This window comes from Coptis chinensis, chromosome 5 (genome assembly GCF_015680905.1).
Source record: "Coptis chinensis isolate HL-2020 chromosome 5, ASM1568090v1, whole genome shotgun sequence".
Classification (NCBI taxonomy): domain Eukaryota; kingdom Viridiplantae; phylum Streptophyta; class Magnoliopsida; order Ranunculales; family Ranunculaceae; genus Coptis; species Coptis chinensis.
Genome location: NC_141460.1, coordinates 32330250 through 32356217, shown reverse-complemented (window position 1 = coordinate 32356217; position 25968 = coordinate 32330250). Strand labels below are relative to the sequence as shown.

Genomic DNA, 25968 nt, shown 5'->3' with positions numbered 1-25968 from the left:
TCACATGAGCATCATTAACCCTCCCCTTGGGAGGGTTTTAGCTCATGGTCCTTGAATGGATTTTATGTCTTGCATGTATGAAATGAAAATTGAAAAGAAGCAAAGGAAGAACTAGAAATTTAACTTAAAGAAAATAGATTTTATTAGAAGTTCAAGACTTCCTATACCAACCTAATACAAAAGCTTCAAAATGAGAAAATACAATGCATGAAATGTAAACAACAAAAGGGAATACAAGAAGATCTCCCTTATTTCTCCAACATCCCCAAAATATATATCCCCCTCCCTCACGTGAAGCCTTCCCACATTTATTATAAGTTTGCTTTTTCCTTTTCAAAACATCCAAAATTTTGTTTTCACAAAGTTTGTCTTGATTTTTTTCAAAACATCCAAACTTTTTTCACACCTTTTCTAATCAATAATCTAGTCATGCATTTAATTTATTGTCTTATCTTGTTTTGCAAGGTGTCCAAGAGTGCCCATAATTTGCCACTTGTCTATGCATGATGACTCATCATTTCTTATGGGCTCGTAGAGTGGGTCCACGTGCTGTGTCCAGTGGCGGCCCAGATTTTGGAATTTTTACAATTTTCTGTCTTTGAGTAAAGCTCGTCGCCCAGGTCGTTCTGATAGTTCATTTGCCGAAATCAGAGTCCAAGTTTGAAAAATGTGAGCTTCGGAAGTTTGCTGCTTCTTTACACGTGGTCTCGTTCTGCACTGGTTTTGTCCCTTTGGAATATTCGACTCTAGTCAGGCTTGTTCGGCTTTACTGGGGTTGAGTGGGAAGACTTCAAGTATGCATAGTATTCCCATACTTTGATGCATGTTTTATCATCATATTCACGTTAACTGCGAAAACCTGCAAAAGTACGAAAATATAATTATTTTATGATTATTAAACACATAATTAACCAAAATTCTATGTCTCTATGGGGTTTAGTATTACAGTTTTGGGTGCTTATCACTTATGTATGTGATTTTAATTTGCGTATATGTGAACTGTGAAGTTTGTTTCGGCTTAGGCTTGGACTTAGGCTGATTTTTTGGTTAAGGTTGAAGTCTTTGTTGCTATTGTGTTGTAGGTTGTATATTTGCTTATGTATGTGATTTTAATTTGGGTATATGTGAACTATGAAATCTGTTTCGACTTAGGCTTGGGCTTGGGCTAATTTTTTAGTAAAGGTTGAAGTCTTTGTTTAAGGTTGAAAGGCCTTGTTCCTTTGGCAGCAGGGCAAACCGAGTATTGTGATATCATAAATAAATTTGAGGATACCCTCTACTCTGATTTCTCAGGCACTAAAACATTCATGAATTAGAAATGATGGTCTTAATGTAGCTGTAGGCGACATGAGTTTTTATCTTATAGCCATACTGTGTATGAAGCCAAGGTAATGGACTGGATCTGAGGTTGGTATTCCTGCTTTCCTTCAGAATATGCAATTGGCTTGGTTAGTTTCTTTCATTTGTCTAAGGATTTACTTCCCTTAGCTGTTTACTAAATATGTTCAATTAGGTATATCTATATGAGCAGGAAACTCAAGGAAGATGGGTTCACTCAATGGAATGGTCTGGTTAGAAGGATTTTTTTGGCCAGTTGGATCGTTTACAGAACCTGGCTCTCAGAAGTTTCTCTTTGCTTATATGCTAGTTTCTCTTTGCTTATATGCTTGACCTTACAAATTATATCGGGTTGTACTTTATTTCATTGTTTTTTTCGAGTTCAGCTGCAGTCTGTAGCCCTATCGTCTTTCCCTAACAATTCAATTGAAGTTCCGAAAAAGATCGTGTAATTTACATAAGAGTTTTAATCATATCAAACATAACATAAAGAGAAAACAAACTAAAGGAAACAGTGAGAAGAGTACCTGATTTGAATGAATAGAATAAAGTGAAGATAGAGGTGAACTAAAGGATTTTTTTGTGTTTTTTGTTTTTTTTTGTTGGTTGAGTAGGGAAAAGAAGAAAGAAAAGAGACGGTAAGGAACTAAAGTAAAATAAATAAATAAATAAATAAAAAATTGGTTTGGTTGAGTACGGTAATAGGTTTTCGGTAGAATGTGTATAAGATTTTTTTGTTTTTTTAACTTTGAGGAGGCCATAGAAAATTAAGAATAGATTAGGGAGAATTAAGCAAATATAGGGAGGTGTTTCTAATTATTAGCACCTCTTTTTCTTTAATATTGTTAGGTTTATAAAATAGAGCGATATGGTGAGGAGAGAAAATATGCGCTATGGTGAGGAGGCCATATAACAAAATAGGGTGGTGTCGGACCAACCACACCTCCCACTAACCTTTATATTTATATATAGGATCTAAAAGATGATAACTTTGTTAAATCCATAACCATTTGGTCAACAAAGGCTAAAATTTAACATTGGGCCCTTTAAACTTTGTGAATGGACACTATAACTATTTGGGATGGGCCTTTTATGTTAGGCCTTTTTACACTTTTTGGGCTTTTTAAGTTGGTGGACTTGGGCTGGGTTTTTGCCGCGTATACCCCAAAACCGATATATATCAAAGTAAACATTGTGTAGATATATATCCCATTTTTTTTTTTTGGGAAACAGTTAAAATATTGATATATATCAGACATATCGGAAAATGCGATATATATCGGTATAAAAAAGCTTCAATATTCCGTGGTGTACCCCAAAAACTGATATATATATTTCCGAAATATCGGCTATATTTTCGGCCTTGATCTGAATTACTAGGAGAGAATGACATTCATCTCTGCTGCACCTTGAAGACCTTTAAGGACCTCAAGTAGCTCTTGGTGCAGATTGTCTTGTAGAACTACCACTGAAAACCATTAAAGCATCTCCGTTTCGATCTCTTTGTGCTACTCCATAGCCTGCTAGCCCATTCCCATCGGTATTCCATAATCCCAAATTGGCACCAGCTCACTTTTCCACTCACAACAGCACGCGAGCATCACGTGCCTCCTTCCTAAAATAAACAGGAGAAAAGAGGAAGAGCCTGAAAAGAACAACAAACAGACATCAAAGACAATGGAGAAAATAGTCGGATCAATTTATCGCTCCTCTACAAGAAGAATCATCCAGTCATCACCTCGTTTATCTTACATTACCCAGCTCTACAATACAACCCGTCATTACAGCATCAAACCCAACAGAAGCATTTTCTCACAACAACAACAATCATCCTTCAATCACGTCTCTTTTGGTAAACTTCACTAGGCTACTACCCTTTTATGCTTTTCAGTCTTTTTAGAACTATATATGAAATGGGCTTTCGTTATTTTAGTGAAATATTTAGTAAAGTCTGTTTTTTTTTTTTTTTATGGTTTTATGGTATGTTTGAGCTGATGTATGATACTTTGGTTTGGAATTCAGAGAAGGGTATTGTTGATAAGTTGTTTTAAAATCTGCAAAAAGTTTTTATTTATTAAAGGAATTTATATTTGATTTATAGCAATTGTAAGAGAAAGCATTGTGTTGTTCTGGAAACATTCATCCGTGTGATTTTAGTGTGTTTTGTAGTGGATATTCAATCGAGTCTGCATTCTTAATATCTCGTGTATAATTACTTAGTATTAGGATCAGTGTTTAAGAAAACGCATCAAAGCCTCAAGGCTCTCTACCTATGTGAGGCTTGAGGCGAGCTTCAGAGTCGCTTGAAGAGAGAATGAAGAAAAATTGGGTTTTGATGATCGAAGTTTGTGAATTTTAATAGAATGAGGTGTTTTGATGCTCAAACATAACCTAATATGGATATTTTACTCTTTTAAAAAGTTATTAAGGGTTAATTCATTATAGAAATGAGAAAAACTGGGAAAAAAAAATTAACAAAATTTAAAAACATGTAAGTCTTAACCCTCATGGCACTAGACCCATAAGAGGCAAGCCTTGAGGCTTAATCCTCAGTGCGTGTTTAACCTTGATTAGGATAGAAAACTGACTAATCTGATTAGTGCTAGTTTAGTAATTCCTTCCTTTTCTTGTTTGTAAGGATGGTTTACCTACAGTTGATAACCTTGGCAACCATGTCTCCTTGCTGCAGCCCCTTTTTAGCTTGAAGTTCTTTATTAATTAGTTTATAGCTGTAGTGCAAGGGAGCTGTAAACATTTTCAGACCTTTTTCCAAGCTGTTTCAGGGTTCAGTTGCAACTTGATATATGTCATTAGACTTGATTGCATTCGTAGTATTTTAATTTATGTTTTTGTAGCTGGCCAATCGTTTCTCCACTTATGAACTCATGCCTTGAAGAAAGTCAAGATTTCTGGAAGTTGATTTTTTTTATCATTACCTGTCGACCATGTCGTAGTCTCAAATCGACGTGAAGTATGAATTGTGCTATTTCAGTGAGTCTTTTTGGTTATTTTTGTTTAAAATTCTATCACTTGTTGAGTTTTGTATGAAAACCTATAACTCAGAACTGGGCATGAGTATACTTATATTCAACTGTAGAGTGTAGACCACGAGTTGATTGCTTATCATCGAGGCCTGTTCCTTTTGTATTGCAAAAACAGTCATCTAACACGTCAAGATAGAGTAGTTAGTTTATTTCAATCATGATCCATCAATACATGCATGCTGGATGCACATTAGTTGGGTAATTTGGGACAGTGGAGTTTATGTGTATGCTTTTTTTTTTTGTTCTGTCTCTGTTTTTTGTTTCTCATTCTTCTTAGTATGGTTTGAGCTTTTTGAACTCACATGTTATATTGGTACAGGCAACTTTTGATTTCGAATAATTGACTTACCACTTTGTAAGTATGAATTATGCTCTTGTATTTCACAAACTATTGAGCCTTAAATTACTTTATCCATCTGTGCCCACCTAACGTCTTCGTTCTTGAATATGCACACAGCCCTTTCAATATGTTACTACTGTAGCCACCTTTATTTTAAAAAATTATACATTATGTTTCAAGCTTACCAGAAACGCTATCTTAAGGCTTACTGGCTTTGAGTTTAACATAGGGGCATTGCTTAAAACCTTGCAAACATGCACAGATTGCAGGCCCCCGTTTGCAAGTAGCCTTGGCAGTACGCGCTCATTTAGTGAAGATGTTAGTCACATGCCTGTCATAACAGATCCTGATATCAAGAATGTTATTAAGGATTTAATGGCTGCAAGTTGGGACGAGCTGCCAGATGCTGTTATCCATGACGCCAAAAAAGCATTGTCTAAAAGCACTGATGACAAGCCTGGCCAGGAGGTCTTAACTAATTTGTTCCGTGCAGCTGAGGCTGTTGAGCAGTTTGGTGGCATCCTTATAACTATGAAAATGGAACTTGATGATTCCGTTGGGATGAGTGGAGAGGTATGACCGGGACATATTTTCTTCCATTTCTTCTTTCTGTAGTTCTGTAAGTTGATGACTTGTTATGTTGCAGAATGTACAACCCCTGTCAGATGAGTTCTCAAATGCACTTTGTGTTGTACATGAACGCTACATAGCTTATTTGGATTCATTTGGCCCTGATGAGATCTATTTGAGAAAGAAAGTTGAGACTGAGTTGGGGGCAAAGATGATATACTTGAAGATGAGGTGTAGTGGCCTTGGTTCGGAGTGGGGGAAGGTAACAATTTGTTCTTCATAATGAATTATGCCATCTTAGAGCATGCAGATAACATGTTAGCCACTGAAGAATATTATTCTGCTTATACAAGAAAAATAAAAACAAATAAAAGGATCACGTATTCCATAAACCGCATTGAATTGTTGCTTTAGAAAAAAAAAATTATGTTTTAGGTGTCTGTGACTCCCTCTTTTACTTTGGAATACTTCTTTTTCTCATAATAAATCCGTACATACAATTAAACTCTCATCTTGTTACTTTATTACTACTATCATCATCATCACCGTCATTACTATCATTATTATGGTTAATATGATTATTATTATAATTATTGTTATTTTGTATTTTCTTTGGGTACAAACTGTTCGAAGTTCCAACATATAGGAATAGCAGTTGTCTTCTAAATATGGTTGAGATTTATTTCGATCAAGAGATTTGCACTGGTGTCAACTCGGCTTGATGCTATTGCTCTTGGGAGCAGCATCCAAATGGTCCAAACATTTACAAGTCTTGGACTACCGATAAAAAAATATTAAATTACAGGTCTTGGATTCAAAACTGGCTTTGTTTGAGATTGATGATTTGATGTTTTAAGTGTCTTTCCATTCTCTTTTTACTCGCCCAATAAGATCGAAAGTCTGTGGGCAACATATTCTGGTCTGATTGGCTCTACTCTAGTTGTATAATCAGGTCCTCAATTCTCTGTATTGTGATGTGTGCTTGATCGAAATAGGCCAACCAATGGTTTTCTTTAATCATGCCACACAAAAGATGTTTAACAACATAAGTCTTATTGAAAAGAATCCACACACATTTGTTTATGTTGGTGACTGGTGTATTCAAAGTATGTGTTTACATCTTTAATTTGTTTGATTTTTTCGGTGACAGGTCTCAGTTCTTGGGACATCTGGACTGTCTGGCTCTTATATTGAGCAGAGAGGGCCCTAGTTTTCCAGAGAGTTTCAAATTGGTTTGAGATGCAGGTAAGAATGTGACAGATACTTGACAAGGTTTTCCTTTTGATAGGAATACAAAGCTGATGCGTGCTCAGAAACTTTGCAGGGTAAAAATAAAAAGCTCATGTTCAAGTTAAAGACGGAAATAACGTAGCATGGCCCGCAAGTTATGATTTAAATAGACCAGCTTCTATTTCCAGTAGTACTTTTGGTGTTTTAACTTTGTTTTACCGTCTTGGCACTCGAAATTTGTCTGCCTGTGAGCTAAAACAATAAAATTATGTTGCTGACATTCTGGTGGAAATGGAATTTCTCTCTGTTTGTTGTTTGCTTTCTTTTCTTAGTTGTCAGTAAGTAACTTCAACCGTTGAGTTTTCTGTTCATAACTTTACTAGGCTGATTATCTGGTATGAGTTGACAAGGCTGAGTTTCTTGTATTCAATCAATCCTACAAAGTATCTGCCTTCTATTTGATAACTTTATATACTAAGCAAACCAAAGCAGAAAATTTCCATGATCGTGTACCCCAAAAATTGATGTATATCGTAAATATTGGAGATATATATCTTTTTTGTGAACCGGTCAAAATATCATTATATATCGGTATGTATTAGAAATATTGGTCAAACAGTAAAAAAAAAATCCGTCAAATGGTCAAAAAGTCAAACAGTATGTATCGAATATTTCTATACAGGGTAGTGGGTACCCAACTTCAGGAAAAATATTGTAATCGATTATCGAAATCTTTGATCGCGAATTGGAAGTATAGTCATGCTTGAAAACCTTTGCACTAACCCATCTTGAAATAATTTTTAAAAAGCACTTTGCTAAATAAAAAATTTGTCCCCTGAAGGCGTAAATTGGTTTGGATTTCCATTTTAATTGAATGATTTAAGGTTGAATTGGAGAAGACTCCAAGACTCCGTTTGTCAATCTGGATTCTGGAAATCACAACAAATACAGTATGATTTAGTTAGAACCCTTAGTGGGTGTTTGGTTCTCATTTTTTCAAAAAAGTATTTTTTCTTAAAAAACACTTTTATGAAAAAGTATTTATTCTAAAAACAGTTTTTCAATAAGAGCAGCGGTTCTTGTGCGCGAGAGTCGTATGGTCGCAAGCAAAGCTCAAGAAACCATAGATTCAAGATTTGTGATGCAATACACCCTCACCCCTTTGTGATGAGTGGTCCGGATTCTCTACACCTGCAAGACGAAGATTTAGCCTTTCAATAAACATGTTTGGTTGTGACTTTTCTTAAAAGCTATTTTATCAAATCGATTTCACACTATGTTTTCCGATATATTTTGGCACATCGTTAGCATAAATCACTAAAGTCTAAAAACATCCTGAGTTCATTTGCCTTTAGCTCCAAAAAAGTGTTTCCTTCAAAAGAAAAATAGTTTTTTAACTTAAAAAACAAGTTTTACCTAATTATCATAAAACAAGTTTTTGGGACCAAAAAGTGTTTTTTGGATGAAAAACTATTTTTTTTTTAAATAGAAACCAAACACATTTATTTTTTCAAAAAATGTTTTTTCATTAATAAACACTTTTTAGCAATAAATAAATAGGATCCAAACACCCCCTTAGTTTTTCTGTTTGTTTAGTAAGTTCTGTAGTAGTTAGCTAAGTTTTTGGAATGTGGCGTGTTGGCCTGAGTTTTGATATTTCCTTAACGATCTCGGATTAGTGAACATAGCCAACTACATTCTTGGAGGAAGTTGTTTATTGGGTTAACAAACATTACGCCCCACTACTAGCAGACCCATCGATGGCCCAGAGTCCTCGAAATGTTGCCAGTCCATAACAGACTTTCCCATTGTCATCTCTGAAACTATCTGTGAAGCACAAAATAAAGCATGATATCCCACATAGAATTACAAGAGCAGCTGTCATGGGTCGACTAACTGTATCACACCGACCCTGGTTGGAAAGGATGGGTGATAAAAGTTGGAATGCAAGCGCAGTTCCTGTAGGGAGAAGATTGGCCAAATGCGCCGTCCACTGAAATGTCTGACTTATGGCTTTCTGTATTGGGGTCTGTTGTTCAGCGTCCGCTATTTGCGGGTACTTTAGTAGGGGTTGCCTATTTTCATCGAAAATGCTAGATTCTTCATTTTCCATTTCCTACTTATTTCTCTTCCGTCTCCAATTCTGTGTTTTTTATCTAATAATTGAAGCTGTTTTTTGCAAGTTTGTTTGGTAGGATTAAATTTTACCAGATTTTGGGTTTAATCTCCGTGGTTGATACATACCCGGCATAAAAACCCCCTCATTATGTACTAACCCATAAAAACCGCCTATTTTTCTAAAATACCCAAACTGACTAAAATACTCTCTACACATAAAACCCTAGATCTCAAATTTCTCTTCTCCTTTTCTTCTTGCCGCATCCTCTCTTCTTGTAAACCCTAGATATCCTGCAAAACCAAATTACCATAGAAAATAAGATGAAAAAACAACCGAAAAATAAGAGAGAAACACCCAACAAAACAAAAAAATCAAAAGTTTCCATGTCATAAACAAAAAGGAAAGCAACTACCGATAAAAAGACGAAATCGAAGGTAAAAATCATATATATATATATATATATATATTTTAATTTTGTTTGTAAATAAATGAAATCTAAGGTGAAAATGCTTAATTTATTATATAAATATGCATTTTCATATATAAAAATACAATTATATATATATATGTGTGTGTGTGTGTGTGTGTGTGTGTGTGTGTGTATATGAATTAGTAAATTATATATATAACTTCATATGTAAATTTGTATTTAAGCATATTCTAAATGTGAATTTGTATTTACATATTCGAAATTTGTATTACAACAGGATGTAAAATCTACTGGTTCTAACAAGGTATTCCGTTCTTCTGCATTGCTAATGTTAAAACTTGTACAAGATTTGAAGAGAAGAATTAGGGATATTCATATCACCAAGATGAAAGAAACTCTTTTTGGCCATCTTTTTATGGTTTTTGTCGATAGAAAGGTCGATAGTAGAATGTTAGAGAAACCAAGCCATATCATTATAAAGTTGTTAATAAGTTGGTACAAGGAGAGGCATAAGTTTAAGATAGAAAATAAGTTTGTGTCTTTATGTCCATCTGATGTGGCTGTAACCTTTGGGCTTCCCATGATGGAGAAAGTTGTTGTTTTCCAGTTAGGAACGAGAATAGAGGAAGCTATTTCTGGATCACCATTCCTGTTGAGACGTTTCTTTGGAGTTAACAAGATAACAACAACGGTTGTAAAAGAAATCTTGAACCAGATTTTAGATTCAACAGACCCTACAGATATTGAAGATGTGGTGAGACTACTCGTTATTTTTCTGGTGATGACAATATTTGTAAGTAGTGGTGCGAGTGGAATAGCTTGGTCCTTCCCAAAGCATGTTGAGACTTTGGAAGCTATGTGGAGTGTGTCATGGGCTGCCTCAGTTCACTCAGAACTTATTGAAAAAATTTAGAAGTGGGATAGCAGTCGTCCGTTCAAAATTTCAGGATGCATTATTCAACTTTTGGTAAGGTACTTACATTGTTTACAAAATTATATTTTCATATGTAAGTTTAGTTTGTTTTCTGACATATGGGTAGTCATATTTTCATAGCCTATATCACCTCACATGATAAAAGAGAATATACATTTGCATATGCATATGTCATATGTCATATGTTGGTAATATACTAACATTATATTGTCTGCATTTTAGTATTTTCATATGTAATTTTGTTTTCACATATGCATATTCATATTTTTATAGTCTATATCACCTGTCAGGTGTATGAAAATATATATGAAAATAGAAATTTACATATGAAAATCTATATTTGCATATGAAAATTGAAATTTACATATCCAATGCAGATGTCATATGTCATATGTTGGAAAAAGAATTCTATGAAAATGTTGCTAATACAAATTCACATGTTATGTGCAATACTTTTTGTGTGAGCATGTGAAACTTTGTGAGTCAGTCCGCGAGACTTGCTTCCCACAGATTGCAAAGTGGTCGATGGAACGACTAGCAGATGAAGTACCAAAAACTTTCAAGCTAGAAAATGTTCCTAATTGCCACATCAAAGTAAAATTGGAACTGACCGAGGAAGAGAAAGAGGCATTATACCCTGAACACTACCAAAGTGAAGCTGAAGCTTGAGGAAGGAAAATGTTGAGTTGAAAAGGGAGAATGAAGAGTTGAGGAAACTTAATAAAGATTTAAGGAGTGAACTTAGTAGACTGACGAGAATAGTTTGTGAAGGGAGTCTAGAAGATATGTTTGAAAATCATGAACATAGCGAGTTCTATGGGGAGGAAAACAGGAGAAATGTAGATTCTGTTGAAGGAGGAGGAGATATCGGTTTGGTTGAAGGGGTAGAGAACAGAGATGTGGATTTGGTTGAAGAGGAGGGCAAAAGAGAGTCCGAGTTGTCCGAGAAAGAGTTGGCTGAAAAAGGAAGACATTGGAGAGACTGAGTTGTCTGAGAAAGAGTTGGCTGAGAAAGAAACATGTGAAAAGGAGGAGAAAGGTGATGCAGATGAAAAGGAAGAATCCGAGTTGGATGGAGAAGAGGAAAGCAGCGAGACAAAGTCAGATGAAGAGGAGGAAAAAGGTGAGGGAAAACCTAACTCGATGCTTAAGAAAGTGAAGGAAAGGGAGTGGATGAAGAAAACATCAAAAATATATGAGTTCAGAAATATTAAGAAGCAAACAAGGAATACTAAAGTTGCTGAATTGGATGATGAACCGGTGATTGATGCAGATGATTTCGAGACTCCACCACCACGCGTAGGAAAGCCTATGTCAAGACCACATTCAACCAAGATGTGGAGTCTACTTGATAAAGATAAGTTGCCGTTGGTGGAAAGTTTTTTCAGAAAAACAAACCAGAAGTAAAATTTACTTTTCATAAATATTTGTAAGTTTTTCTTATCATTTATGTAATTGCACAAATTGTTTTGATCGTGTATGCATATTGCAGTACAATTGTGTGGATAGACATTCAAATGCACTTGAAAATACAGGGGGAACACGTGAACCACCTGATGTTGAACTTCTTCGTCAGTGATAAGGTAAATCTTTTGATTACTCAAATCTTTTGAAATGAAAAAAAACTTGTAATTTAGTAATTTTTCGTACTGTTTATGGTAGATCATTGATTGGTACGTGCACTTCCAACTCTCTAAGGAAGTGGAAAAGCTAATTGGATCTTCTCCACCAAAGTGTCTCCATTTCTCATCATTTGCATGGGTAAGCATCTTCCATGTAATTTAATTACTGGAGTTGAATATGTAAATTCAACTGAATATGCATACAAGGCATGAAGATGTTGTTGTTCTTATTTGTTGTAGCTGGCTTTAAGAGATAACCAGAAACAAGGCATGAAAGTCTATGTCACAGATGTCTTAAAACAGTTGGACAACAAGGTCGCTCATCTATTTTTGATCATAAATAGTCCCAAGTTAAGAAAATACAAAAATGGTTATCACTGGACTTTGCTTCATGTTGATACTTTGAATTGGGAATGGACGCACTATGACTCTTTAAGGCCAAGGAACTACAAGAAGTAGAAATACATTTCGTTAGAAGATGTTGAAATGTTGGTAAGTGAAATTTTATTTTAAGTTACTATGTAAATTTAAGTTTACATAGTTCAGTTACTATGTAAATATAGATTTGCATATATATATTTACATAGTTTTGGTAATTTTTTGTTCAATTTCATGCAGCAAGAGAGGGTGGTGGAAGCTATTAGATGTAGGCGTCAGGAGCTAAGGTTGCCAGATGTGGATTTGATGAAAGATATCAAAGTTGGAGCATGCCCACAACAAGGAGCATAGTAAGAACTTCAACTTCCCAAACTTAAATGTCTTTTTCATATCTTATCTCTTATCTCTTATCTCTTATCTTAAACTTCTTTTTTTGCATTTTCAGTTGAGATTGTGGTTTCTTCGTCATTTTTTTTTGTGAAGGCTATAATATGTGGAAAAGTTATCCAAGATATAATGCTAGAAGCCACGAAACAATCGAGGGTTAACCTGACATATGAGATTGTATCAAACCAACAAGAAAAATGGGATCCAAAAGAAGAATGCAAGAAATGAAGAGCTGATTTTTCGTATTTCTAGTTGATTACGTTGTGTTTATTTGTGTTAAAACATTGGAACTATTCTAACTCGGGAGTGTTTGATTATGATGTACTGTTACTGTTAATGTGTTGGAGTTGTTTAGTATTGTTCTGCATATTCAGTCTTTGCTGGATTATACTTTTTTGTATGGTTACTTTGCCAAAATATTTTATTATGATGGATGAAATGTTTATAGCTTTTCTGGAAATATTATGTGTGCAGAGTCAGAGTCCCTTTCTTTGTCAGGCTAATTAAGCACCAATATAATTATCTATATTTGTGAATCACTCTTTGTCCTAATAACATACTTCATTATGGTAGTTATTAAGAAGCTATTTATTGTCATCACAAACCCATAATCTCCAAACAACCAACTGATCACCATTTCATCCTCTATCCCTAAATTGGATAGCAAAGCTAGCTCAAACATCTACTAAATTGCAAAGAATATAGATTTACATATATTCTGTCAGGTGTCAGGTGTCAGGCCAATTTCATTCCCAAAAGGTATTATGTAAATTTAAGTTTGCATAGCTTTAGTGACTATCCAAATATAGTTTTACATATATATGACTATGTAAAAATACATTTACATATATTTGGTCAAGGTGTCCGGAACTTTTCAATCCCAAAAGTTATTATGTATATTTATGTTTGCATAGGTCAAGTTAGTATGTAAATATATATTTATATATATAATGACTATGTAAAAATACATTTACATAAATTTTGTCAGATGTCAGGCTAATTTCATCCCCAAAAGTTACTATGTAAAACTATATTTTCATTCTCCAACTAAAAAACATAACATATAAAATCCAACATCAAACTTTAAAATCCAACATCAAACTATAAAATCCAACAAGTTCATCGACATTTTGTTTTTCATATATGAGCAACATCAAAGAATAGATCGATGAAAAAATGCAAATTCATTGAACCGGTGCAGAGCATGTTGTTGGAGTGGAGCCCACTCTTGGGTTGCGGTGGCCATAGCAAGGGCCCTTGTTCTTCTTCCTACCTCTTGTAGCACCTGTGCTGTGCTTCCGTTTCTTATCTGGTCTCCCCATCTTCTTTTTCCGATCCGGAGGTAGTAAATCAGGCACACTTGGTATCTTAGCAGGCATTTTACTGTTCTCCACAGGTACTATAGCTCTTGAATAACTATCATGGAATGTCTGAGAATAGAAGAATTTATCACAGTAGGTATACACATTCAATCCATCAGCCAAAATGGAGTGCAGTGCGTGTGCACAAGGAAATCCTTCGATTCTCCACCAATTACAAGAGTAGTGACTTCTATTCAAGTCAACCAAGTGAGTATGAGTAGCACGCACCTTAAAAATACCCTCCCTTGACTTGAGAACCACCCAACTTCTCCCCCCACCCAACTTCTCCCCACCTCGATCTTCTCAACCAATAAAGTTTCCATAGATGGACATAAGATAGTAGTCCAGCTCCTAGCTAACTCCCGCCGATCAGACATCATTTTCATAATTTTCCCACGGATCTTGTCCACCATTGCAGTGATAGGCAAGTGGCGTTCTAGTAGGATCCAAGAGTTGAAGCTTTCCGCAATATTGGAACATATATTGCCATATCTATTTCCTTGAAAATAAGCATTACACCAATGCTCATAACCTATGGTGGACAAAAATGTTTTCACTTGATTGCCGCAAACATCTCGGAAATCGGCCATCACTTTCTCAAACTCATGGTGCGTCCCAGCATAGGCAAGGTCCGAAAAGAGATCCAGGGTAGCAAGCGGAAGTAATGGTTGCTGGGCATAGTTGAATTAAGATTATTTTTAAGGTGCCACAAACAATAACCATGATGGGAATTAGGAAAAAAGCGAGGGACACCCACGAGTAGACCATGGTTTCTGTCAGATATAAAAGTTAGCCTACAATCTTTGGAGACCACCAACCTAAGTTGCTCCAAGAACCAATCCCAATTATCATCAGTTTCAGAAAGTACAACCGCCATAGCTATTGGAAAAATACATGGAACACAAATAAACTGTAGGAACCATTATGGTTTCATGTAATGATTTACAAACCGCGAAAACCCATGCGTAGCGGAATAAAGGGTTCTCACGATTTGGTTAGGAATCATACCTTTGATCAACTGTGATTTCTCTGAGAATCCAAGCTCTACGAATCAGCAACCTCTTGATCTTCTGTTGTATTTCTATCCTTAGAATGGACGTTGTGTGGGCAACGATCTTCCAGCCCCTTTTTTCTCTCTTGGCCTCTCTCACTCTTTTAGTTCAGAACCGAATTTAGGAACTCACTTTCTTGAGCAAAACCAGAGTATTTCGGCCAGAGAAAGAGGGGTTTCTTTATATAGGCTACAACAGGGACCATGAGGAGAAATTAGGGTTAGGTCTCCTGACGGGCTTGGGCTTCCCATGTTCGCCCAAAATACACGGCCCAAGTCCGTCAACAAATGACTTATTCCACTAAAGGCCATTGTTGCACTACCGCCCTAATCCCAAAATTACGTTTATGGGCTCCATATTATATGCTCGTTGATATCCTCGTGTTTAAGATATCGAATGCCCGTTGATTAAGTCAAGTTACTGACAACTACATTAATCAACTTCTTATGTCCTTGAGTAGTACCACTCAACCTCATTGTCATGTCGGATTAAATCCACCTGCAGGGTTTACATGACAATCCTTATGAGCTCCTCAAGGGGTCATCATCAGCCCGACTTCCTGCAGGTCATGGATTCCTTCTATAATCAACAACCACTACACCATAAGGGCCAATTTGTAACAGACGATATTTTGGATTTCTAATAGATATATCCGTAACCAAGTAACTAACGAATATAATTGTTACTTATCAAGTTATCCGTTAGTTTATTTCTTTTTATATTCTGAATTGTTTTTTAATTATTTTTCTAGCAAATAAAAGGCAAAAACATAAAGGATTAATTGTTCTACCCGACTAGAACTCTCTCAAACCCTGACTTTCTCCATGCTATTCAAACCTAGGGTTCCAAATATATCACCTATGAAGATGAAGATGACGCATCTGGTTCGATCTTCGATTAAAATGGAGGTACACTGTTATTTCTCTTCCTCACTTGAATTTTTTTCTACTTATTGTCACTCGGTTTGGGAATTTGATTTTGGATGATTCAATTGATGAGCTATTCTTGCAGAAGTCAGTTTTTCAAGTGTTGGGTTTCATGCTTAGGATTTTTGTTAATAAGTCTTGGAAAATAATAAATCTTGTTACTTTGTGAAGCTGTTGTGTCCGTCTGTGTCGAAGTAGTGTGTAAAAGAAGTAGTGGTGTTGGAAGATGAGAAGGTGGACATAGGGTTCATCTCTCGTTACTTCGGCCGGGACCCTGCTACTGTCAAGCTCAACAGACACTTAATCGGCAGTGTGTGTCCCCTTCTTCTTCCCTCACTTGGAAATCTCTACTCTCTTGCGGTCGTCCGAGTTTGATTTCTTTGTCTGTTGAGTAGCTGCTATTAAGCATGTTTACTCTGGCATGCCATTTGTTTGTAATTTTGTCTGTGCTTAACCTTTTATGTGTGCCTTATCTGCATTTCTTTTTTAATCATCTCTTGATTACTGTTGTGATAGTTTTGTAATAAATTGCAGTCTCAATTCTGGACAAGTGGAGCCCAAGGAGATGGACAATAGATTGTCCCCATCACAGTATGATGTGGTTCATATAATGCTCGCAAAAAATTTCTCTTACAAACAAAATCAGAAACTGTATAAATTATGGATTTTGGGCTCTACAAGTGCTACAGATAACCACCAGAAATGGATTAAGCTTAATGTTGACCAAACTGGCTTCTATAGAGTAAAATATTGTGATGAACTTACAGCCAGACTCCGACATGCAATAGAAGCCAATCACCTTTCTCCAACGGATAAATTTGGTAAGATGATTTTTCACTATGACAGGCTAGCTTCTGCAGTATAAAAAAACTCAGCCATTTTATTCTTTCTTTCATACATTTTGGATGATTCATTTGCTCTGTCTATGGCTTGTAAACAGTCATTGTCTTCATTGTTTAGCTTGATGAGTGCTTGCATGGAGGAGCTTGAGTATACTGTCTTGTCAAAAATTGATCACTATAATGTTGATCTCCATAGTTTGTATGTGCTCGCTCTTCCTAGTCTATGCTTCCTTGACGTTAATTTCCGGTTTCCTGATTTGTCAGATGAATAAGAAAGTTGCAAGGATTGCTGCTGATGCCAGTCCTAAGTTGTCAGAGTACATCAAACTATTCTTGATCAATCTTTTTCAGTATTCTGCGGAGTAAGTCTAATATCTTCATTCCATTAGTACTTAAAACATACTTAAATATTCTTTTTTTTTTACCTGTAAAACTGATGTGATTCTAGATTAAACCATTTATTTTCGTACTTGTTAACAGTTCATGATCTTTAGCCTAAAATGAATTTTGTCTATGTGCCTTAACCTTTTTTACGAGAAAGTTTTCGAGAGGCCGCTAACAATGGCTTGCTTGGTCCTCCTTAAATGTCTCCAGAACTAGGACAAAATGTAATGAATATAACATTTTTCCCTATTGAACTCTCTTTAGCTTGAGAAAGTGACGTCTGCTTTGTTAAACAAAGTACAAAAAAAACTCTACGGATTTACTCTTATGTATCCATGTTTTCTCCAATTTTTCTACATCAAAAGATTCAAAGCATCAAATGATGAAGTTGAGAAAAAAAAAGTTTACACCAGAATGGTCAATTCCTCCAGAACAATACTAGGTAAACTATGTAGGCTCTGTTAGCTTGCGATGATAACCTATTTCTTGATTCTTCTACCTGCATTGTTTATTGTTTGACCTAAATTCATGATATGAGATTATAACATGGTGTGAAACTATCATTTTTATTTTTATTTTAATATAAAATGAGTATTTCCTTGTAACATACTTGTTATGCACTGTCTCTCCTCCATTGAGATGCTCTAGAAATATCCAAATTCTATTGAAGCCCTGGACCTGGACTGCTTTAGTTTTGTTGGGTAGAGATTTTAACTTTCTTTCTTTTTCTAACTTTCCCTTGAGATCTATTTTACCGTAAATGATAAGCCCCGACACAAATCTTCTTCTCAACAGTGAAGTGATTCTTTGATGCTATTCAAATATATTTAATGTTAATGGCAATGTACATCTAAATGATCACCTTAAGTGGTTGTGTCTTCCATATGGAATAACTTTTCATTAGTTCAATATCAGAATCTCCAAATGCTTTTTTGATTTTTCTCCAATAGTTAAGTCTTTTTGCGGAACAATATTCCATCCACATCTTCAGTTTGGAATGCTGCTCTTTTGGAAGAAAAGAATGTGTCTTCTTTTCCAAAATTGTGGGTACATACCATTTCTTTCCCTATGGTTTTAAATTTAAACATTTTCTCCTAGTTATGATTCTTTTGCAATATAGTATTTCCATCTTATTTGAATCAGCTATGTCTTCTTTCCATTAAGTTTTTTCGTTTTAAAGTCTCGCATAATGATTTCTCCCAAGATCTTTTGAAATTACTATGATATACACATTTTTGAGTTGTGTGAGATCGTAAAGAGTGAAACCTTCAGAATTCATGTAGTTGTAACTTGTAAATATGGATTCAACGTATTTACGTCAATACAAGGAAAGTATCGATTTTATCACATTGTTTACTGCAGTCTAGATCGTATCTTGGAGCTGAAACCAATGAGTTTTATAATCGCCTTCTCTTGCATCGCCTGGCGGACATTTTCGGGTAAGTTTTTTTTATGTTACAACCCAACTTATTTCTTTATTTTCATATCATAATTATATTTGAAAGCTATAGCCAGATTTAAAATTTCTAAATCTTTTTTCATAATTATTTGATACTGCCGATCATATTTGTTTCACCCATCTGTCTCTGCTACAAGTTCATTCTAGTGACTCCGTTAAGTTTTTTTGGTACTAGATTGGCTCATGAATCCGTTGGTGAAGGAGATGACCGCCATTTAATCTTAGAGAGATCCCCTGAGTCATCAATGTATGTTGATCCCATAGTCGAATGGAACATTGGTTCATAGATTACTTTTCTTGAATGTTTCCTGTTCATGTTTGGAATTGCAGACCATCAGTTCTTGTTAGTGATATCCTGTGGCAATGTAATGACTATCGGCACTCCTAACGCATCCCATCAACTGTTGAGGAGAACAGAGGCTTTACCAGGTACTTCATTTCCCACTTCTCTTTGTGCTTAGTATCAGTAGTTTTAAATAACAATATTGAACTCGACCTAATATATGTCCACGAAGCTTGACTTCGTACTTATTAAAAGTTTGTCATTTTTCACATTGTCATGTGCTACAAGCATTACGTAGAACTTATAGCTTCGTTCTACAACGTACTGTATCTTTGATAGAGTGAATGGTATAAACACATAGATTGGAAATTGTATGCATCCTTTTATATAAGTGATTAACGAATTGTCATAATTGTGTACTTTAATATCTTACTTTTCCTGATTATGATATCCTTCTCACAAAATTTAGTTTGTTTCCAGTGTGATTGACTTTTTCTTTTCTCTTTATTTAAGCCGCAAAGAATAATCCAACATCTTTGGGGACTACGCTGGAGGAAAGAGAAGCAGCTTATCTTGCTACTCGTGAGCGGAAGAGAATGGAGGGATAAGAGAGTCAGTCGCACCAAAGCCCGGAATGTACCTATATATGGTTGCATGCCGGATGATTGCTCATGCACTGTTTGAAAAGAATGAGGAAACCTCAAAGAACCCTCATATTTATGCAAATGCTTCGGGAAAAAAGAAGATAAGGAATTTGAAGGTCAGGAGATGCTTCATAATAGCACATTCTCTCTCCTTTACTTTTACTCCTTTTTATCATCTCTCCTGGTGTCATGTAAGACACTGAAAAAGGAAAAAAAATAATCACTTTTCTTCCACTAGACTGAAATAACTTGCATTGTGATATTTCTTCCTTACATTATTAGGTGGCCTTGTTGATTTTTAGTGAAGTTGCAATTGATTGTCGCCTTGGTGTATAGGTACTTCCAAAATCCTCTATGTACAATTCCCCCTTCCACTTCTGCATCTAATACCTCTTTTACACGCTTTAGGTAGCAATTGTTATTGGAGGTCGGATTATTTTTTTGTGGAGACTCATGGGTAACTGTTACTAGGCTGGGTAGACCTACAGCCTTTAAAATCGGGTAATGGCTTTGTGATCTTTCTTCTTTCTCGTTTGTATTACGATGTTCATATAAGCTTTGGCGTAAGTTTTTTGCACGTTCTTTGTTGTGTGCATTATGCAAATATTTAGGCGCCTAATGTCTTTGAATGATTCTTTTTTGTGAGTGTGATTGTGGGTGCCTTGTTGCTGGAATATATTATACAGAACCTTGTGCATGCCAAGGGTGCATTAACAAACCTGAATATGAAGATGTGGCTCTTGGAACCCGACAACAAATTGAAACACGCAGCTAGTCCACAGGCATTTGCTCTAGAAAGTGTACGTCATGTGACGGCATCCCCAACAAAGAGTAGAGTAAGGACTCTCTTTCCTAGTGTCTCAAAAGAAGGGGGGATGGGATTTGCGAGAAGCCCACGTGTTTTGGTGAATTCAATTCTTTGTAAGTTTGATTTGTAAATTGGGATTTGGATTGGTGACTATGTTCTCATAATAATACTTAATTGATGATGTTTAATTGATTGGTGGTTTTGTTTCTGGATATTCATTTGTTGATCAAGTTTGTCGAATGTGATATCTCTATAAGAGAATAATCTGCGGGGGGAAACAATTTGACCCAGGAAATTTAATTCGTATTTTTTTTTTGTTTATTGGCTATATATTACTAACGGATATTTCCATTACAAACAATAGTTAGTAAATAACACGTCTATTCCGTTAGAAATGACAAATTTAATCGGGCCATTAACTGTTGGTTATCTGTTACAAAGAATTTTAGTAACAGATATAACCTTTACTAAAATTATTATCAGTAACAGTTATATCCGTTACTAAATTTGGCCTAAGTGAGAGTGACGCCCTAGAGCTAACGGATATAACCATTAGTAAAAATATAAGTAACGGATATAACCGTTAGTAAACGCCTTTTCTGGTGTAGTGAGCATACCTTACATACAATGTCATTACCCAATCCATTGAGTTTGTTAATTCACAAATGAATCTCACTCATTCATGATTTAAAGCAATGTACAATGCACGTAAGTGCCCATTATTATATCCGGATTAAGAGGACAAGCATCCATAATAATAGAGGTGTTTGTTCTCTTATATAGTCAGTATAAAGAGAAACAACCTCACTTGGTCCTGTTCAATACACATAAAGTGTACTAGTGTAATCCTGTAGTCAAGATAGACTAATACCAGATTATACTACAACCGTACCAATGGTTTGTCCAAATCTATCTAGGTTGTGAACGTTTACTTATACTTTATAAGGTACTGATGATATAATCTTCTGTGTGTCACCACACACCATATCATCTACAACATAAAGTATTTGACACATGCATATAGCTAATAACATATATAATATGCATAACATTTGCCCATATGATTCTCATTCAAAATATAAAGAATTATAGTTAATACAAAAGTAATGCTTTTAGTATATAACCCTATCATAAACATCAATTACTGATTTGGTTTTGCGTACCATACTCATTATGAAAACTTAACTCTTATATATAAAAATAAATTTTCATAGGCTAAATTATTATGTAAATATTAAAATGCATAGGCTAAACTACTATGTGAACATAAATTTTCATAGTTTATGCTTGTTCAGTTTTACAAACTACTATGAACTACTATGTAAAAAGTCACAAACTTAAAAAGACATACCCCCATTTGCATTTTTGGCAGTAGCTGACAAGACAAACCCCTTGTATTTTGTTTTCACGAAAGTTCCATCCAAACAAAGCATAGGACGACAGAAGTTAAAGCCGTGAGTACAAGCACCAAATGCAACAAATAATCTCTTGAACTTTCCTGTTGTTGATTCCTTTTCCAAAATAACATGACTCCTTGGATTGGTTTCTTTCAACTTTCCAACATACCAATGTAACTGATGATAAGATAAAGCATGGTCCCTATGTATCTCCTTCAATGCAAGATCTATGCTGGTATGTGCAAAGTAATAATTCAAGTTCACACCATATACCCTTAGAAAATGGTCAATGATTTCACCTGGCTTAATTAAAGGCTTGTCTCTCACCATATCTAAAACAATACTCTTTACAAGTTTACTATTCACTGGGGGATTGTTAACGTCAGCGAATCCAGTTCCACATGTGTGTTTTGCTTCCATTGTCTTTATTTCGAAGAACTTTGGCATCTTATACTTCTTGGATGCGTGAACTCTCCATAGACACCCAGTTTCAGTCTTCAAATAACACTCAGCCGTGACTCTATCAGGATCATTCTTTTTAATAAGAACTTTATAATGATTAACAAGACAATGGTGTAAAAGCTCAACACGAAAATTGGCAGCACCACCAGAAAATATCTGTCCCACACCAGTCAAAATAGGCAAAGAAGCGACATTAACATATTTTTCATCATATGTAGCAGAAGACGTAGAAGAACTACAAGTACAAGAAAAAACTTGAAGAGAAACTTTGGAACTAGAACCAGCGTCAAACAAAGCAAAAAAATCCTCTTGACGATGCTGTTATAAAAAATGTATCAAAACTTTTAACCAAATTGAAGCAAACAAGGGATTGAAGCTCCGAGTCAGTATCTATCATAATACACTTTGAATCCCTTACAAAAGACAGTTCTATAGACAATGGAGTAAGGTCTGGCCACTTTTCAGAAATCATACGTTTCAAATCAGAAATCATACCCTTAGTCCCGACACGGACACTCATAATTTGCGTATCGTACATAATAGCAAAAAGAGCAGTCCCATCCATGTCTGCATTTGCAAAAAACAACAAAATCAAATTGATGAACATATGTAAATGTATTTTTACATAGTCAATATCACCAACGAAACAATATTTTCAGCAATTTAACTTTTAAATTTTCATGGTCAAAATAAAAATCACAAAGAAAATGGAAAAGAGGTGAATCTCTTCAGCGTCTAACCTTCTTTCGTCAATTGAGAAACAAAGGAGGTCAAATCGTGTTATCCAAGCAGATGAATCGGTGTTTTTCTCAATTGAGAAACAAAGGAGGTCAAATTGTGTAATCCAAGCAGATGAATCGGTGTTCTTCTTGGTCGAAATTATGATGAATATATAAAAAGGGTAAAACGGGTAATAAAATATAATAGGAAATAGAAATCGGACTGGATTTGCCCTGTTATTGGAAAACAGGGAAGTTATGTGGTATGGGCCGATAAATAGGGAGGTTATGTGGTATGGGCCAATAGGAAGGGGTTTATACTCAACCGGATTAAAACCAAGGGGCTGAGCTCCATTTCTTGTAAATTTTACTTATATGGTAATAGAATGAGAGATGAACTTGAAGTGGGAACATAATCCAATGCCAAAACTCAAGTTGGGGAGAAGCAATGTGAAGAAAAGTTCAGGAGGGCATGTTTTATAGTTTTTTTTATTAGTTTCTAGCCGTTGTTAGGAAAGGAAAGCCGAAAAGTGGACCTTGTTTCATGATTAATTGCTTAAAGTAGGTGTCTCTTTTTTCCGAAAAGCCAATTTTTCTGAATTTGGCAATGATATTTGTGTTCCGATATTCGAAATTCCGATATCCAATTTTTCCGAAAAATAATTGGCTCGGAATTGGATGTGTTTTCAAAATCCCATCTGATCCGATTTCCGATTAATTTCTGAATTTTTAACATATAGGGTCTATTTCATATAGTTATTAAATTAAAACTACATATAGTTTACAAACCAAATAAAAACCTTTGAGAAGTCGAACATTGTCTCTCACAACTTGAAGAAATTAATATTGTCATTCTAGTACATGTCTCAATTTATCCCATATTCTTATTTACTAAATTAATGTATTAACATGAAGATTTTTTTTGCTGAATGAATATGTTAAAATGTCTAAGTTGTTTGCTTAATTAATACATTTCAAAATAATTGCTAAATGAATGTATTAACTGATAAAAAAAAAATGGTTATTTTAAAAGAGAATCCAATTATATAATTCAAATTTCTTATTTACTTCCATATTTTGCGGATTTCGAAATTTTCAAAAAATTTATGATTTTCTGAATTCGGAAAAAAAATTGCCATCTGAAAAATAATTTGGATCGGATTTGGAAAGAATATTGCCATCCGAAAAAAATTGGAAATTTTTCCGAAAGTCCATTATCCGATCCGATCCGATCCGAAGTCACCCCTACCTTACAAAGTACTGTTACTTACTATTGAAAGCTGAAAAGTGGACCTTGACACGTGTCGGTTTACTGTTAGGAAGTATTGAAAATTAGAACAAATGAGCGGGACTAATTCAGTTTCGCGCTCAATGGTATAACTGAGAAATTAAATTTTGTTGTTTTTCATTGGTTTCATGACTTTCATCACTTCATGGACGATGGTGTTAAGTTTTTAAGCAATCAGTCTTGAGCAAGGACTTGGGTGGTGGTGATGCTGGTTCTACACTCTTATTTAACCACCAAACGAACATAAATTGGTATATAGTTGACTAGTTGAGATATGAAAGCCCCACTTGCAGAATTAGCTCTACACGTTGCCTGTTCAAATTGGTAAAAAGTATTGGTATATAGTCGAGATATGAAAGCCCCACTTGCAGAATTGGTAAAGAGTATCAGTTGTAAAAAAAGGTGGAAAAGAGATAAAAGGAAATATAATACTAACCTGCTCAAAGTCCTGCATCTGAGCTAATGAAATTGCTAAATTGTAAGGGATTCAAACTGACGCCGGCCCTGAACAGAAAATGGTAGGGGAAGATTCAGCAGGGGCGACCTGAGAACACATGAACAGGTAAGGGTTAGACTCTCTCTTGTGTTCTCATGTTACCCCTGTTGAACTCCACCACCTCCTTGGTTCTTTCCACGGTGATAGATTACTAACAAAGTAACAGTGAGAGCGGGCTATATATAACATGACTTGAACGGACGTGAGCAACTTATCACTGTACTGCTTTGCCAAAAAACACTTAAAACTGTACTGCACCATCGTACTTTTGAGGCGAAGGTTGATGGAGTACAAGTGTACAACAATGTACGTACTCTACAAGTCTAATATCAAAAAGTTGTTTTTTTTTGGATTCCAGACAAATTTGAAGAATCGTATGGTGTACACGGACATTATCTTAAATGACATAATTAAGTAGTTGTACTTTTGAATTTAGTGCTAAAGTTTCTTTCAAGGATTTGCTAATCAAGGTTAATTTCTCCACCACCTCCAGTTCATTGTGTTCATGCTTACTGGAAGACTAGCATGCAAACAATGGACAAGCAATTAACGAAATCACTTCATTGATAGAGAAATCACTCAAGTAAAAGCAGGCGATGCAACTCAATTCCTAATTCTGAGGTGACCTCGCTGGAGGATTCCAACTTCATTGAGATGGCTCGCAGCCTCACATGATTCGATTCATTGAACACCCATTGCTTGTGCCACCAGCCCACCAGGCTTATATTGACACAATGACAATGCTGTTCATAAAATTGAATAATCTCATTCTCATTTTGCATTACAAATTGGCATTGCATTCACATCTGTGTACAAACAAATAATACAATGGCCTACTTGAAACACCCACCAACAGAATCTGCCTTGTTCAACTCTTATGAATAGTAACAATAATATTACTCAAGTCTCATCATGAATTATCCTCTTCTTATGCTCTCTCATACTGGAATAACTTGCTCATGTACGCCTCACAGTTCCTATTACGATGGTAGAGTGTCTCCACTGAATCCCCTTTGGAGGAACCTAACTTCATTGAGATGGCTTACATCTCTTCATGAATTGAATGCCCATTTTTTGTCTGAGAGATGGAGTACATTGACCGATCCATTCATTATCTTCCCAGCCTTTGGCTCACGAGTCACCCACATGTAAATCGCTCTCAATACACCTCCATGAGTGACCACAACAATGCGTTCTGACAAATCTGGCTCTGGGAATTTGGGGCCCAAGGCAAGCTAAAAAATGGGGGCCAGAATAGTTTTAAAATCCATTGTTTAATGCAGTTTATGATTGATTGGCCTTGACTGTTGCTCCAAATAATTGGCTCGGGTTGAGCTTGGAGAAGATGTGTATGTAAGTGTTTACATTTTTCATGGACCTAAACATGGGGTCCCTAGGCGCCTGCCTAGGAAGACTCTCTCTCAGAATTAGCCCTGTGCAGAGTTATACAGGTTA

At 35.5% G+C, this 25968-nt stretch overlaps 1 protein-coding gene and 1 pseudogene across 4 annotated transcripts; one reads left to right on the top strand and one right to left on the bottom strand.

Annotated features, from left to right (window-relative positions):
• The first annotated feature begins 2697 nt into the window (after window positions 1-2697).
• On the top strand, window positions 2698-6845 carry LOC147497322 (succinate dehydrogenase subunit 5, mitochondrial-like). 4 transcript variants are annotated; one of them, XM_086559920.1, is made up of 5 exons: window positions 2698-3190; window positions 4985-5295; window positions 5369-5554; window positions 6443-6537; window positions 6617-6845. In XM_086559920.1, the coding sequence occupies exons 1-4, from the start codon at window positions 3016-3018 to the stop codon at window positions 6500-6502; spliced, it is 732 nt and encodes a 243-aa protein (XP_086416046.1). In that variant the 5' UTR covers window positions 2698-3015; the 3' UTR covers window positions 6503-6537; window positions 6617-6845. The 4 variants fall into 4 exon arrangements, with proteins under 4 accessions (XP_086416046.1, XP_086416047.1, XP_086416044.1 ...); XM_086559921.1 differs by having other exon boundaries at window positions 6606-6845; XM_086559918.1 differs by having other exon boundaries at window positions 2743-3190; window positions 4952-5295.
• A 1409-nt stretch (window positions 6846-8254) lies between these two features.
• On the bottom strand, window positions 8255-8635 carry LOC147497321 (protein DMP4 pseudogene; annotated as a pseudogene).
• Window positions 8636-25968: the final 17333 nt, after the last annotated feature.

Bases quoted from the DNA above. Each gene is read 5' to 3' on its own strand.
- LOC147497322 (XM_086559918.1), top strand. From the start codon at position 3,016: ATGGAGAAAATAGTCGGATCAATTTATCGCTCCTCTACAAGAAGAATC. The intron at 3,191-4,951 runs GTAAACTTCACT...AGTTTAACATAG, and splicing joins CTTCAATCACGTCTCTTTTG to GGGCATTGCTTAAAACCTTG. The intron at 5,555-6,442 runs GTAACAATTTGT...TTTCGGTGACAG, and splicing joins TTGGTTCGGAGTGGGGGAAG to GTCTCAGTTCTTGGGACATC.